Raw genomic sequence first — 15,132 nt, forward strand, 5'->3', positions numbered from 1 at the left:
TGTATAGTTTAGTTGCATAGACACATAGACAGCCAATAGCATGTCCCATAATAGTCAGCACCTGTACATGTATATAAGACCAGCATGTAGAGGACAAAACTTCAGATTGTTTCTCCTCGTCTACAACTGTAGCGACTACTTCGAGCTCACAATCAAAAATACTGTCACAGACTTCTCCATGCACCTTGAGGCCTTCCTCATCTCAGGCACTGAAGGTTCATGAGATCACCACCTCCATTCTCATGCTGTCCAGTGGATTGACATGCTGCGAGATCAGGTGTTGTCAATGACTATGCACAGGGTACGTTGAACTTAAAGAAGGAAATTGCACAACTCATTCACCTGAAGCTTGGTAAGTGTGACATCAACTGCGAAAGTAACCACAAACTTACATCAACATGCAGAGAAAGCAGCAGGGGGGAAGGTTGCACACATATCATACCAGAATTTCAAGCGAAGCATCACAGAGAAATACCACATCAAGATTGTCAGATGACCACTGAGCAAGTTCTGTGCTTCGGGTGACCTAGGCTCTCACAATGAGATTCGGATTCTGCTTGCAGCCTGGCAAAATGGCACAACACACTTCGAGAAGATGGAGGACAAAGAATTTGAGAAGTGGACTAATGAATGATTCCATGGAGCAATGGCACAGATGGATGTGGATGAGTCTTCCAACACAGCTGGCTCCACCATCGTTCAAGTTTCCTCTGATGCAATAAACAGTACGTGCACTTTGGTGCCCACATATTTCCCAGAGATGGTGCCTGAGTCAGTCCACAATAGTGCCACATCCTTCGCTGCATTTCCAGTGGATCCCACATCTACTTCAACTATGAACTCTGAGGTTTCAACACATCATGGTGGGACAGGCGGCAGCTGAGGTGCTCAACCATTCAAAGATTTTATCAATATCATCACCGCTGCTGATGGATCAGTGATCTCGGCACCCAGGAAGCCCTGCAAAAAGCGCTCAGACAAGGAAAAGAAGAAAGGGTCATGGAAGGGAAGATGAGGTGGCCATGCACTGAATGAGATTGAGAACCTGCATGAGATTACCAGTGATATTGCAGCAGAGGCATTGTAAATGCATGCAGCAGGCTTTATACTGAGCAAGAGCACAGAAATATATACTGAGAATGACTTATATATGGGGGGGGACATTGTTGCTGTCAGGGACAGCAAGTGCAATGTGTCAGTCACTCAGTGACAGGTGAGCGGTGATGGCATCAGGTGGAGATTTGCTTGAACATGTGGCAAACTTCATACTGAGTAAGAGCATGAAAAAATCTAGTGAGAATGACTGATATACAAGGGGGGAACGTCGTCGACAGCGAGCGCGATGTGTCAGTCGCTGGGCAGCATATCAATGGTGCTCGGGTTGCATCGGAGTACATTGGGGAAGTGCCATATCTCTATCTGGAAAAGGTCACAGGAAAAACAATGAAAAATGAGATATATATGAGGGGAGGACAGCAAGCTCAATGCTTCGGTCCTCAGGTGGCATGTGGAGTGTGTCGATCAGAGTAACACTACTGGCGAGATAATCTCAGAACACTTTGCCGACCACCCACAATACCGGCAGTGTTATCTGCAATGGGTGGGCTTATCAGGACGATCTGTGAGCTACCTCATAAGGAAATGGTGTGCAATAGTCGCAGCGCTTCTGGCAGTGCACGACGGACAGATATTCAGGGCTAGTTAGCTTGACGCACAGCACCGGTGCGGCAGGCTAATTAGGCATCGATTATGTGAGGTCCAGGTGGTGCTTACATGCTATAGAGCCTTCGTTGTATGCATTGAGTATATGTTGCACTATAGAAATGATGAAACAATGGAGTGTTCCGTTGTGGCGCCAAATTTCCATTGTCACTATACATCTCGTGTTGTGCTCTGTTGACTGCTATTCACAACAGACATGATGTGATTCATCAATGTAAGAAATTGTGTGTGAATGTCGACTGATTTCTTACACATGTGACAAATATTTGCAACCATGGCATTTCATGTCGAAAATGTTTTTCTTTGTCTGCAAATGTGCGCTATTTGCCGTTTAAATGCTTCATTGGCAAACCTTTACTATCACTGGCCCACTAATGCAATTTTTTCAGAGTGTCACGTCCTATTCTGCTGTCAGTGAGCAGACCCCCTCGGAGATTTTATTCTTAGAAATACTGGGGTCTTGAGAACACTGAGAAATATTTGTGAGTGAACAGGATGTGAAGTGGATGAATCCAAGGATGACTTCCGGTCGCAACACCAATGCAATTATCAAGAATCATCAGCCACCGTGTGAGAACATCTTCATTTTGACAGTCCGATCTGGCACCACTGAAAATGGATGTTCTCCAACACAGCTTCGCCATTTCCAAATGACCTGTCATTCAGGTTATTAGTGACTATTGCATGGTGGGCAATTACATAATCATCCACCTCGTTGTTTCTTACCCACACACGGCAGACATGATGCGATTTATCAGTGCGAAAAATGGTGTGGGAATGTCAGCTGATGTTTTACATTTGTGGCAAAGGTTTGCCAATGTAGCATGTAAATGGCAAATAGTGCACATTAGCAGCCAAAGTGAAACATTTTTGACATGAAATGCCGTGGTTGCAAATATTTGTCACATGTGTAAGAATTCAGTCAACATTTACACACAATTTTCTACGTTGATAAATCGCACCATGTCTGCCGTGACACCTGTGGCTACATCACTGCCCCAGTTTTCATGCTCCATGAGCGCTTTTCATGCACTACCACGCATTGTTGCCCCTCCAGCTGCTTTCTCTGTGTGCTTGCACTTTTCCTCCACTGGCGAGCGTTCACGCACATCTTTCCTATCGAGCTTCTTGCTTCTGCTTGGATCGTTGTCGATATGCTCTGTGGACTGATTTATCATCCGTGAGTCACTGTTTGTCGCTTGGCCGTCTGTTTTGCCTGTGATTGATTGTCTGTGCGAATGGCTGACTTATTGCCTACATGTCCATCTTTATCAACTGTGATTCTTCTACATCCTGTGGTGCTGCCTCTCGCCATTCCAATGTTTTCAGTGTGGGTGAGCTGCCAACGTACCCATCCGCTTTTGCCATTGAAAGTAGCTTTTTGTATTGTGGCTCCTTTCTGTTGCAGCATGTCTCATCCGTTGCCCCTACACACGGTCGGTGGCGCTGTCAGCTACCGATGTCGTTACTCGTTGACCGTCTGCCTTATCGCTCGTTGGTCGCTTTGCTGCATCTTCATGATATGGGGCTTTGAGGCACCGATCGTATGCTGGATAGTGTAGTTTGCGCTCTTCAGACGCATATATGTGACGTGTTTTGTTCTCGCACGATGAGCGAGTTCATTCTGTGTTCACCACAACAGCTGGATCAGCAGGTTCAGCATCATATTTTAAGCCCGTTGGGATGGTGGAGTGCTTATCCCATGGTGAAGGGAACAGTTCCTGCCCACTGTCACTCAGTCCAGTACGTGTGTTCGATGAAATCGTCCATTGCATTATCAAGGACACAAAGCGAGGGGCGATCAGAAGGCATCCGTACATTCGATCGCACCCTCCACATGATCATCGCTCACTGTGCCCACAGGCTGCCATATTCAACAACTGTTTCGACAGCACAACCCACTTCAGCCCTCATGCAGACATGGAAAGACATCCCGCAGCCTGTATCGTCGAGAACGACGTCGTTGTACTTGAGTGCATTATCACCTGCTTCAAGTGCAACGCCAATGGCGACGCCATTTACGACGGAGATTGGAAGCTCTGGCGAACTCACCTCGAGCTACTCACACTCAGCAAACTCTTCGCCGGTCCAGAGCCATCAATCAAGGAGGACATCGGGATCGCTGATAACATGTTCATATGACACTTCCGTCCACCCATGTTTGCCTTCCATATGGACTGCGCTCCCGCTCACGGCCCATGTTATAAATTGTACATTATATTTTAGCTCGATATTCCTGCCTACTATTCTAACGTTGTATACTTGCCCTGATTCTCTTGCGACAAATGTACTGTAACACTGTCTTCGCTGACACGTGCAATAGAAATATATGATATATATTATTACTCTTACAAAAATTCCGTCTCCTCCGCTCCCCTCACCGGTCATTCAGAACCGGGCGTGCGGACGCAGCGCCGACACTCCCAAGTCTCAGCTCAAATGGACCTTCTAAACCTTCCTTATTTGGGTATGATTCTCGTTCTGGCAGCCACTCACTCCTTACACTTCTCCCAGAGAACACAGGGCTCGTGCAATATATGTCAGCTTCTGTCAACATAGAGTTCACATATATATGAAATCTACCTGAGAGCCTCATGAGACCACGTTCAGCTGTACGAGCAAGCGAGCCTCGGGAAAGCTTCAAAATGGGGCTCTTCACTGTAAGTACTCGTCCCATATGCTAGCAACATGCAATGTCAAAAATCTGAATAGACAGCCTTGGCTGTAATACTTGCATGTAAATTGCGTGAATTTTTCGGATTTTTGAACGCGTTATTCAGACGGGAAAGACGTGAATTGCATTAGGGTTGCAATTGCATTGTGGGGCCACTGATAATATCACAAGTGTAGAACATCAGCCGACATTCCCACACTATTTTTCACATTTTTAAATCGCATCATGTCTGCCGTGATTGTCGCGTCTTCCTGATGTGTCTACGTTCAAGAGAGGGGTGCCGTGGCCTGGCGTGAGACCGCGTGCGCGTCTTGTAGAGGTAGAGTTCGCAGTCACACATGTTTCATCCTTCCATGGGTTCGCGATCAATATCATCGATGAGAATAGACGTGTTACAATGTGGTCAGTATTGTACACATAGCCAACGCGGATGTACGTTCAACAGTATCAGCACGAAACAATGTGCAAGCTTGCAATGCGTGGTATCAGCTGACGGCCGCCGCAGAAACCAGCATTACAACCTAGCAGCCATCGAACGAGATCCTTGTCATGAAGATATTCCCAGCCCTCCCAGACAGCGATGTGAAGGACATTTAGGCAGGATACAATGTAAATACCTTTCAAAGTGGATCGAATCGCTGCGATATACTTTCGGGTAAGAAACTCGCATCGCTCGTTCTCTCATAAACCTCCATCTTCCCATTCCGCTGCAGCAAAGTCAGGCGCCCTGTCTTGCCACCGCGTACAGCCAGCTCTTGTATGTCCCGAAGAAGACTCCTCAGCTTCTTCAAGCGAGGCTCTGCGCCTCTGTCGATCTCTTGCATATCTGGCGCACCCAGCTGATGTCGCGCCATCGATGTGAACTTGCCGTTCTTGTGTTCGGCAAAGAAAATGTGAGGTGTCTGGGAGAAGAGGAGCTGAGGATAGGCGTTGTTCCACTTCTTTGAGAGGGGTCTGATGGAAGTTTTGAGCTCGATGAGCGAGCTCTGCGGCACTTCTGTGCCCGCACGAATGATATTCAATGTCGGCTCGGATAGTTCAGATTGCTCCTGCGACGATCTCTGTCGGCGCTCCTGAGGAGATTTCGAAGGAGCGGTGGGGTTTTGCACGGGGATCTCTGAAGAAGATGGCGGAGCATTCGAAGACGACGCCTCATTCTCGGGCGAGAGGTAGGCGTCCACTTCGAACACAACCAGCATGGATAAACCGCCAAACTTCTAGCAGTCGAAGACTGCATCAGGATTCGATCTTGAGTGAACTTTAGAATCGTTGCTCACATATTGGACGACTCTATTATGGGAACCGCCCCGCTCACATCCTGGAGCAGCTGTAGTCGTGTGCTCCTCGAAGTTACGCCCGTAGCTACCTTGTTTCGGATTGATATTCAACCACGTCCTTTCGTCGTAGCGGTTGAGAAGTACAGTGCGCTCTCCGAATAGCTGGAGGTCTATCCGGAATGCATCGTTACGACCCGATCCTCCCCCACCGGCCCAGAGTAACAGCTTGCGTAGAAAGTTGCGGTCGGTGATGAAGTCGATATCTGGCCACCGGAGATGTCTTCCTGTCGCTTCCGTCATCACGTCCACCGCTTTGAGCATCGGAAGACGCGGATACGCGGGCATACGGAAGCCGTCCTCGTACACTAGCAATCTTCCCTGATCGGGCGGGATCTCGAAAGGCAAGGCCTTGTCCCGCCACATTCGCGGAGAGCCTGCAACACAACAAAGACGTCATCAAGGTAGCCATCGACTGAATGTAGCTGCTATTACTGACCAGGGACAAGGATAGATGGTGTCTTTAAGTCGAGCCAGTTGTATGAACCGACGTATTCACAGTGTTCGATGGCTATGTTCAGGCCTTCGACCTCAACAGGCCTGCTCAAAGATGCTACAGGCATGCTCGAGAGCCCATCAGTGAAATTTCTGATCCCCTCATTGTGGCGGGGACGCCGTGGCTGAGACTGTACAGCGTAGTTCATGCTTGATGCTTGAGATTGGCGATGTGGACGATGTGGAGTGGCTGAGGTCGATTCACATCCAGGACATACGCGAGGGTGCCAGTGCACGAAGCTTGGACAAGTTTCAGATAAAAGGCCACAAGGTTTGTAGAAGCCATTGCATCTGGAGCTCGTGTTCATACACGCATGGCAGACATGATGGGACATCAATCTTCATTAGATTAGACAGTTTGTCAAAATCTCCCTTCATTTTCAGTGAGCCATTATTCCGATCTTTGGAACGCTCAGCGCTCAGATCTCAGACTCCAGAGTCGACGACGCTTTCACATACAACTCGAAGGCATCAAGAGATATTCCAGTCGGAACTTGGAAGTCAACCATAACAGGCGTGACACCGTTACGTGGTTCGCAACCGCACAACGGCCGTTGCCGAACAGCGAGTAGAGGCATTTTGATTGCCTCTCATCACCTCTCTCCGTTTTCTCCAGATGCGCAGTCTCGAAGCGCCTCAAAGCTCACAATTGCGAGGCCCAGCCCGCCCAGAAGACTAACGAATCTCGGAATCTGCTGCAAGAGGGGCAAAGTGCTGATTTATGGTTTTAAATCCGCATGTCATCCAACTTACGTGGAAGACGGCACGTCTTTCTCATCTCGCGAGGCGCGCACATTCCGCGATCGCTCGCGCATATAAAGCGTCCACGATGGTCGCACGACTGCCATCAACCATCAATTCCTCTCCACCATGTCAAAGAAGGCTGACGACAAGAAGAACGTCGTGGTCGTTGGCGGCGGCTTGGCCGGCAGCCAGCTCGCGCGCGAGCTCTCCTCCAAGTTCGACGCGTCCAAGTACAACCTCATCCTCATCAACGACCGCCCGTACATCATCAACCTCATCGCCTGCGCGCGCATGACGACCTCCAACGTCGACCGCCTCGAGGACCGCGTGCTCATCTCCTATGACAAGCTTTTCGTCAACGGGAACGGCACCTTCCTCCAAGGCAGCGTCGCCGCGATCGAGGAGATTGCCCCCGGTCAGGGCGGGAGCGTTGTCCTGCAAAGTGGTGAACGTATCCCATACGCGGTACTCGTGCTCGCGACAGGGAGCAAGTGGTCTGGCCCGTTGCAGTTCCCCGAAGCAGACTCGGATCTGCGCTTGCATATCAATGAATGGCGGAAGCGTATCGCGGACGCGAAGGATATCTACCTCATCGGCGGTGGTGCGGTCGGCATAGGTGCGTGTCGCGCTAGTAGTGTCTAGATCATCCTCGAATCGCTCTTGACACCGTTCTCCAGAGTTCGCGGGCGAAATCCGTGATATTTACCCCGTATGTACCAAATATCTCCGTGCCTCCTGCTCACGCTCACGCTTAGCGCGCACAGGAAAAGAAAATCACGATCGTGCACAGCGATAGCATGCTGCTCAACTCGGTTTATCCCGCCAAGTTCCGGAAGGACATCGAGTACCGCTGTCGCACGCACGGGATCAACATCGCATTCGGGGAATATGTCGATCAGCTCCCGGAGCCAGGAAAGATTGGTTTTACGACACGCAACGGGACACAGTTCCCCAAGGCGGACCTAGTTGTGAGTGTCAGCCCCGCTGGCTGCGCTACCCTCATGCTCACGCATTCTGCAGATCCCAACCTTCGGCGCGCACGCCAACACAGCGTTCATATCCTCTCTCGGGTCGGACGTGCTCGCGGCAAATGGCTGCGTCAAGGTGAAGCCCACGCTCGAGGTGCAGGGCCACCCGGGCGTCTTCGCTGTCGGCGACATCGTTGACTGGGAAGAGCAGAAACAGGCCGCTAAGGCCGGGAACCACGTCGGCATCGTCGCACCGAACGTGCTCAGCTTCCTCATCGGACAGTCACAGACGAAGTTGTACAATGGCAGCACCGAGCTGATCGTCATCCCTCTCGGGAAGGTCGGTGCTAAATTCGTTGGATGGCCCGAGTTACACTGACTTTGTCGGCTTGGTAGAATGGGGGGTCGTGCTATTTTGACATCCTCTGGGGCATTGTCCTGGGCGACTGGTTCGCGCGACTCATCAAGTCGAAGGACCTGTTTGTCAGCAAGGCCAGGTCGGACAGAGGACTGTGACATTTGCCAATTTCCTCGTTTCTTTGGGAATTCACTGGCTGCAACGAACTTGGGGGAATTTTAGATACCAGTCTGTGTTGAGTCCATGCTTCGAATGTATATATATATCGCTGTCTTCTTCGTGTGTCCCTTCATGACCTGTTTTCTTGCTTATGTTCTCCCGTGTCAGTTACCGACAACCTCTCGTATCAGATGTTCGCACCGCCCTATCATACATTCTGTTCTACATCCACTCCAGCATATTCATTTACACCTGAGGGTAGTCTTCAAAGACATCAAAACCGATGCCCCAGCTTTTGGACGGGTTTACAACGCGATGCGGCGGGTGCGAAATCGCAGCTTTCTCGAGCTGCTCGAAGAGGTCATCGGGCAGTGCGAACACTAAATATGCGAGCGTAAGTAAGGCGACTAGGAAAGTGCGACGCGCACGTACCTTTAAAGTTCTCCTCAACACGCGAAGGCGTCACGCTCTTCGGTAACACGACGGTCTATACGAGATGTACCATCAGCACCCTTCACTGCATATCCCGCTAATACACATACCCCTCTTTGGACATGCCATGAGATTATCGCCTGCGCAGGTGTGATGCCAAGCTGCTTCGCGATTGCCTGCACCTCAGGCGCCGTGAGCGTTGCATTGACCTGCTGTGTGCTTCCGAGCGGCGAGTAGGCCTCAAGGAGGAGGCCGTTCTCCTTAGCCCACTGGAGCAGCTCCGGCTGCGGGTTCCAGAAGTTGAGCTCAACCTGGTTCACCGCGGGCGGGTACTTGAGCTGATTCGCGGTGAGATTCTTCAGCCTGGTTTACGTATGTCAGTATTTAGGACTCGTTGCGTAGTCTACCTATGGGATTCACCTGGGGATGTTGAAGCTGTCGGGTGAGGGTCAGTGACGTGTGATTCGGAGAGAAGATAGACTGTACGCACTTGCTCACACCGATGTTGCGCACCTTGCCCTTGTCGACCAACTCCTCGAGTTTTTTCCAGGTCGGGTACGGGTTGGCGGTGAGCTCCCTGTCGAGCGTGGTTGTGCCCTTCTTGAATGCAATCGGCCTGAGCGTGGCAATGAACGACTCGCATGTCATGAACCGATCCTCGCCGCTCACCAGTGCATGAGGTACAAGTCAAGATAGTCCGTCTGGAGCATTTTGAGACTTTCATCGAGGGCTGCTTCGACATCCTCCGGCGCATGGAAGGTGTTCCATAGCTAGCGAAAGGTCAGTTCATACCTTTGAAAGGAGTCTCAAGCAATGCACACCTTCGAAGTAATCCATAGCTGCTCGCGGGGGACACCACTCTCCTTGATAGCTTGCCCTACCTCCTCCTCATTCTGCAGCAAATGATGTCGTTGAATCACGCAATCCCGAGGTAGATATCAACGTGCACTTACTCGGTAGATCCAAGCGCCATCAATGTGCCGGTAGCCAGTGCTGAGGGCCGTCTTGACTGCCGCACCAACTAGGCCCTTGTCCGCCTGCCATACACCTGCGGCCACACATCAGCTCCGTAATATGCCTTCACCACCACCCATTCATACCAAGTGCCACCGCGGGGATCTTGTCACCAGACGGTAGTGTGTAGTGCGAAGGCAAAGACGACAGATTCCGCTGGAACCCATGGCACGGTGCGCGGAGCTTCGTGCTCGACCTGCGCGTGAACACTCTAAGGCCAGCGAATACGACCGCCATCACGATTGCGATGCGCGCGAGGGTGGCAAAGTTGAGAAGGATGCGCTTCGAGCGGGGAGGCTTGCTAGGTGCGACGTCCTCCGGGTCGTGAGTAGATAAGGGCTTGTACGCGGCAGGCTGGGCCATGGCGTGGTGAGACGGTGACGAAGGACAGCTCGCGGATGGTTTATAATTGCGCATGCGCGCGTCGATCCGGTCGAGATTTCGTAAGACACTCCACAGCGGGACTCCGAGACACTGAACCGCGATTATTGGATCGGAAATTCGTGCGGCCGCCGGAAGGATGGACATTAATGGAGTAACGGTGCGCAAGGCGCGTCGCTGTGGAAGAGAAGTTGAGAACGGCCCCAACGAGGATCCTTTGAGTCTAGTCGATGCTGAGTGCTTCCGGAGGGCCCAACACACGACCTGGGGGGACAGTGGGGGAGAGAAGGGGAGACAGCTTCTAAGGAGGCATTATATATGTATGGGACCAAGGAGTCGACATAATGATCTGCGATCATCAAAAGCGAATCCGACATGATAGGAAGCGCGTGCACTTTATCGGGCAGAAGAGAAAGACTACAAGATATAGCGGTCACACATGCACTGCTTGAATGAGCCTTTCGATGGCCTTGCACCGCTTTCTCTTCGCGCCAAAGGAAACTAACTCATGGCGGCGAGCCACCACCAAAGGTATGAAGCCGGGTGAAGCGAGCCCCACCGAGCATCCGCAGTACCCGTGGAAATACAAAGACGAATGAGACGTTTGCGAAGATATTTAAGTTGACGGTCGCGGGCTGTGCGTTTGTGCATTTAAGTAATCGAGCCTTGCATCGTTGCGGAAGGACTCGTACTTGTTTACTTTGTCGTACGAATAGTAAGTACGTCTTTCTTCAGAAGAAAAATCCATCCCAATGAATGTGGCACACGATAAGAAGATCAAAATCAGTATAGTAATGAAGAGGAGTGGCAGTGTGGAGAATACAAGAGGTCTCACGCTCTAGCTGGCTGATCGATGAGCTGAAGCCATCGCGTCACTATAATAGTTATCACTTTGATTCTGTAAATATGCTAGAGCATACATCAAATAAATGGAGGCAACTGCTGACTGTGCCTCTTGCACTCTAGAGGTGGTGGAAATGTACATACCTATATGGCCTTCTCAAACGTAACCAAGCACGTCTGGTCCTTCGGCCGAGAAGAGATAAACTGGTCGTCCTGCTCCATGGATGCCTTCATCTCCGGCGCGACGTTCGTGCGATACGCCGAATACACCTCCCGCAGGAGCATCTTCATCTCCAACAAAGCTAAACTAGTGTCCATAAGCAACCTAAAGATATGGCACACTTAGAGTTCAGACACTCACTGCTTGCCAATACACCCCCTTCCGCCCGCACCGAATGCGAAGAACAGCTGGTTCCGCTCCGTTGTCCCCTCAGGCTCGAGCCACCGTTCGGGGATGAACTCGTCCGGGTCATGAAACACCGTCGTATCGAATCGATGCAGCGTGTATGCCTGCGCACTGACGACGGTGTCCTCGGGAAGGAACACACCCGCGAGTGTGCGCCCGCCCTTCGGCACCCGCCTCGGGAGGCTCATCGGGAGCGGTGAGAAGCACCGCAAGCTCTCCTTCACCACCGCATCGAGATACGCCAGGTCGTCTATGGGCACTCCAATGTTCTCCGCGAGCTCGCGGCGGAGCTTCTCCTGGACGGGGGCGGTGGCAGGGAGCGAAAGGTGGTGCATGAGGAAGCAAAGTCCGTCGCCCGTCGTGTCGATGCCCGCGACGGTGTGGTCCATGAGCTCCGACGCGATGCTTTTGGTGTCGAGAGGCGGGTCCCGCAGGTGCTGCAGCTTGTGGAGCACTGTGTGTGCAGCGACGTCGGAGCGCCGCGCGATGGACAGGACACGCGTGGAGAGCACCTTGGAGCGGTCATGCCGCCGGAAAAGGCGCGCGATGTGTGGGAAGTCACCTAGATAGTGTTCAAGATAGGACTCTGGCTGCGGGAGGTGAGTAATTGGGCGGCAGGAAGTGGTAGGGGACATGCCATGTTGTCGTGGTAGGAGAGCTCCTTCACTCGCAGAAGGTCAGAGGCCTGGGTGAGAGACTGCATTCCCAAGGGATCAAAAAGGTGATATGTGACGCAATCGAGGGCGTAGCAGTGTAGATAGATCTGTGGACTTGTTTAAACAGTCGTAACGCTGACGGGACTGACAACACGGACGTAGATGTCGACAGGGGCTCCAGGCTTTTCTGTGCACTTCTCCACAAACTGCTCTGCGCGTTCCTGTATTCCAGTCATCGTCTCTGGCTGCATGATGTATGACTTGTTGTAGCGGTCGGCGAACCGCTTCTTTCTCTCTCCATGCTATGCACATGGTCATGAGGCTCCATCCGCGGACGGATTTCGATTGAGCTCACCGGCACTTTATCAATAGTGGAGAACATGCACCTGCGGGCTGCACGTCAGTTGCACTCACCATCTCACCAAACACAAACGTACATCGTCTCATAGTTATCAAACATTCGATAGAAAGTCGTCTTGTCGTACCCGCTCCCATCGACAATATATATCTCCTTCACCGCATCCCACGTCGCGAACGATACCTCGCTCGGAGCAATCCGCACGACGGGCCCGTATCGCATGTGCAAGGCGTGCACCCACCGCCGCCGCTGCCGCGTGAACTCGTAGTACATGAGCACCAGCCGGGTGATCGCTGCGAGCGGCGGTCCCGGGACCCGGCTGAGAGGGGAGAGGGCCAACCGCTCGTAGACGATGTAAAGGAGGCTGAAGCCGAGGAAGTATAGCATTAGCATCTTTACGGCGGGTTTGCCGTCAGTACAGTCCACAGAGAGAAGAGATGGACTCGGGTTCGCCGCCGAGTCACTGCATTTGAAGTCGCTTCGTTTCTGTTATCTGATAAGGCCGCTCATGTGCCACATCCGAAATGAATTGGCGGAGGTAACGAGGCGCCAGAGCAGGAAACAGCAGGAGATGGAAAGTGCAGGAAACTCGTGGACGTGGTCGGTGCAGTCGAAACCGACGGTGCAGTTGCTCGCGAAAGGAAAGAGAATCGTCGTGGATGGGAAAAGTGGGCGCTTAGCCAGCCCGCGTCGAGACGCGTCTGTGGCGCTGCATTAGCACTGCTTGCCCTCAGGCTGCGGCCCGGCCTGCTACTGAAATATACTGGACACAAAACAGCGGTGTCCACTGGTTTCCTGCCAAACAGCAGCTCGCTTGAATTTCGTATGAAACTAGCTACTGAAGTGCCCAAATGGTAGAGACGATAGGCAAGATATCTCTGTCTAGTGGGCGATTATCATCATTGTGCTAAGCCACACTAGACGTTTGTTTCCATACGAGCTGTAAGGTAGCATCAATCATATATCTTGGTGAGTGCAGTTCCATAGGAAGTGACTTGACAAATATTACAAAAGTTCCATCTGGCTGCGTAAAGCAAGATTTGAGATTAACCAGAAGCGTGTGTAATGTGCATGCAGAACTTTATGAATTGTATATTTACATACTAACATGCTAGTGAGACTTCTCTTCAGACATAAGCACCGCGACCTGCCAGTTCGCCTCGCTACAGCGACCCCATCTGCTCTGATGAATATTGGCCGCCCCGTATCAACTCAGCGCTCAACTTGCTCGTGTACGTTTAATACAGGAGCCATACGCTCATCCTTGACCCACCGATGAGACGACGAAAGAAACTTGAGCATTCTATCCGGCATCTCAGACCTATAACACTATCGCACATTCCAACTTCATCCACATAAACGAGATTTCCGCGCGTTCACAGCCTCTGCTTGATCTCCTCGTGGAGCTTCGAGAGCTCGTCCATCGAGATCTTCTGCTGAGGCCAGCCGATGACCAGGCCTTCGGCATCGCTGGCGGAAGGCTTGGGAATGACGTGGAAGTGAACATGATCAACTTCTTGATGCGCGATGCGGCCATTGTTCTGCCACATACACATAATGAGCCGAAGACTGCGAAGAGGAAAGAAGATACTGACCTGGAGGATGTTGTAGTTCTCGAACCCCTGTGCGACCGCAATCTTCTTTGCGATAACGATGAGGTCCTTCGTCTCCTCATCAGGCAGCTGATGCAGCTTCTCAGCATGATCTGCGATCCGGCCGTCAGGGGTTGTTCCACTTCAAGAGGAGCATAACGGATGTACATTTGGGGATCACAAGGGAGTGGCCTTTCGCAAGGGGATTTACGTCGAGAAACGAGTAGGAAGTCTCGGTTTCGATCAGCTTGAAACTCGGGATCTCTCCTGTTCATCGCATCGTCAGAAACAACCGATCGTCCAGCATCCGAATGAAGTCACGGTGCACTTCATTTCCACCCACCCTTTACAATCTTGCAGAAAATGCATGATGCAACTGTCCTAATTTTAATGTAAGTCCAGGCTCACAATTTCATAGATAGCGCCCTTACTTTGCTGTCGACGGGGCAGCCATTGATGATGGTGGAAGCTAACAGAGAGACGTCCCAGTGCTAGGCGATCGGCGTTGCACCGATTGCGTTATGCTTGCGGCCGATAGGCGCGCACTCTCATCACGTCACGCGTTCAATGGGCGCTAATGTGACGCGTCTGTGGCGCAGAGGGTTATGTTTTTTGCGTTCATTCACTCTCGACGCGTCGCACTTAAAGTGCTGCAAGTCGGTATATAGTGAGCTCACAGATTTTGTATGTGCTTTTTTGCATTTGAGCTGACGTATACATCGCCTTTTGGATCGCTGCTTGCTCATAGTCCCGCACGTTCATCATGGTAATCTGCTGATTCGCAAGATGAACCGTGACAAATGAATACATTGCCAGATATTTAGGCTGACTCAAACGCCATGAATAGTGTCAGCCCGTTGGAGCCTTGGAGGGTTGCCATGATGCTACTTCAAGAGTGCGAGGCTCCCGCCAGTCAACACCGAATCTCTTCAATGCACTCATGACGCATATGAACGAGACTGAGATATTCACCCCGTCTCTCTGTTTGGGAGTGCA

At 51.4% G+C, this 15,132-nt stretch overlaps 5 protein-coding genes across 5 annotated transcripts; 1 reads left to right on the forward strand and 4 right to left on the reverse strand.

The window, feature by feature from the left end:
- Positions 1-4,753: 4,753 nt before the first annotated feature.
- LAESUDRAFT_808755 (uncharacterized protein) lies at positions 4,754-6,501 on the reverse strand. The gene is made up of 3 exons (XM_040914090.1): positions 6,170-6,501; positions 5,674-6,107; positions 4,754-5,613 (listed from the first exon to the last, which is right to left on the reverse strand). Exons 1-3 carry the CDS (start codon positions 6,372-6,374, stop codon positions 5,017-5,019), a joined length of 1,236 nt encoding a protein of 411 aa, XP_040769421.1. The 5' UTR covers positions 6,375-6,501; the 3' UTR covers positions 4,754-5,016.
- Positions 6,502-7,095: 594 nt separating this feature from the next.
- Positions 7,096-8,453, forward strand: LAESUDRAFT_710348 (FAD/NAD-P-binding domain-containing protein; the record flags this gene model as incomplete). The annotated part of the gene is made up of 5 exons (XM_040906759.1): positions 7,096-7,585; positions 7,647-7,678; positions 7,725-7,937; positions 7,990-8,277; positions 8,334-8,453. The coding sequence occupies 5 exons, from the start codon at positions 7,096-7,098 to the stop codon at positions 8,451-8,453; spliced, it is 1,143 nt and encodes a 380-aa protein (XP_040769422.1).
- A 247-nt stretch (positions 8,454-8,700) lies between these two features.
- On the reverse strand, positions 8,701-10,137 carry LAESUDRAFT_641676 (Aldo/keto reductase; the record flags this gene model as incomplete). Its single annotated transcript, XM_040903684.1, has 9 exons — positions 8,701-8,834; positions 8,887-8,941; positions 8,997-9,249; positions 9,307-9,321; positions 9,377-9,502; positions 9,556-9,656; positions 9,708-9,779; positions 9,840-9,934; positions 9,987-10,137. 9 exons carry the CDS (start codon positions 10,135-10,137, stop codon positions 8,701-8,703), a joined length of 1,002 nt encoding a protein of 333 aa, XP_040769423.1.
- Positions 10,138-11,268: 1,131 nt separating this feature from the next.
- On the reverse strand, positions 11,269-12,937 carry LAESUDRAFT_733761 (cytochrome P450; the record flags this gene model as incomplete). The annotated part of the gene is made up of 6 exons (XM_040910445.1): positions 11,269-11,431; positions 11,486-12,120; positions 12,168-12,293; positions 12,345-12,488; positions 12,542-12,572; positions 12,624-12,937. The coding sequence occupies 6 exons, from the start codon at positions 12,935-12,937 to the stop codon at positions 11,269-11,271; spliced, it is 1,413 nt and encodes a 470-aa protein (XP_040769424.1).
- A 633-nt stretch (positions 12,938-13,570) lies between these two features.
- On the reverse strand, positions 13,571-14,641 carry LAESUDRAFT_740442 (HIT-like protein). Its single transcript, XM_040911079.1, has 5 exons — positions 14,568-14,641; positions 14,480-14,517; positions 14,305-14,403; positions 14,140-14,249; positions 13,571-14,085 (listed from the first exon to the last, which is right to left on the reverse strand). Exons 1-5 carry the CDS (start codon positions 14,588-14,590, stop codon positions 13,921-13,923), a joined length of 435 nt encoding a protein of 144 aa, XP_040769425.1. The 5' UTR covers positions 14,591-14,641; the 3' UTR covers positions 13,571-13,920.
- Between the last annotated feature and the right edge of the window lie 491 nt (positions 14,642-15,132).

The sequence above is a fragment of the Laetiporus sulphureus genome (assembly GCF_001632365.1).
Source record: "Laetiporus sulphureus 93-53 unplaced genomic scaffold LAESUscaffold_2, whole genome shotgun sequence".
Lineage (NCBI taxonomy): Eukaryota > Fungi > Basidiomycota > Agaricomycetes > Polyporales > Laetiporaceae > Laetiporus > Laetiporus sulphureus.

Coding starts and splice junctions, on each gene's coding strand:
- LAESUDRAFT_808755 (XM_040914090.1), bottom strand. CDS start 6,374: ATGAACTACGCTGTACAGTCTCAGCCACGGCGTCCCCGCCACAATGAG. Junction 6,108..6,169: donor ACCATCTATCCTTGTCCCTG/GTCAGTAATAGC, acceptor GTTGTGTTGCAG/GCTCTCCGCGAATGTGGCGG. Junction 5,614..5,673: donor ATAATAGAGTCGTCCAATAT/GTGAGCAACGAT, acceptor TTCGACTGCTAG/AAGTTTGGCGGTTTATCCAT.
- LAESUDRAFT_740442 (XM_040911079.1), bottom strand. CDS start 14,590: ATGGCTGCCCCGTCGACAGCAAA. Junction 14,518..14,567: donor GCTGCCCCGTCGACAGCAAA/GTAAGGGCGCTA, acceptor CATTAAAATTAG/GACAGTTGCATCATGCATTT. Junction 14,250..14,304: donor CTCCCTTGTGATCCCCAAAT/GTACATCCGTTA, acceptor GCCGGATCGCAG/ATCATGCTGAGAAGCTGCAT.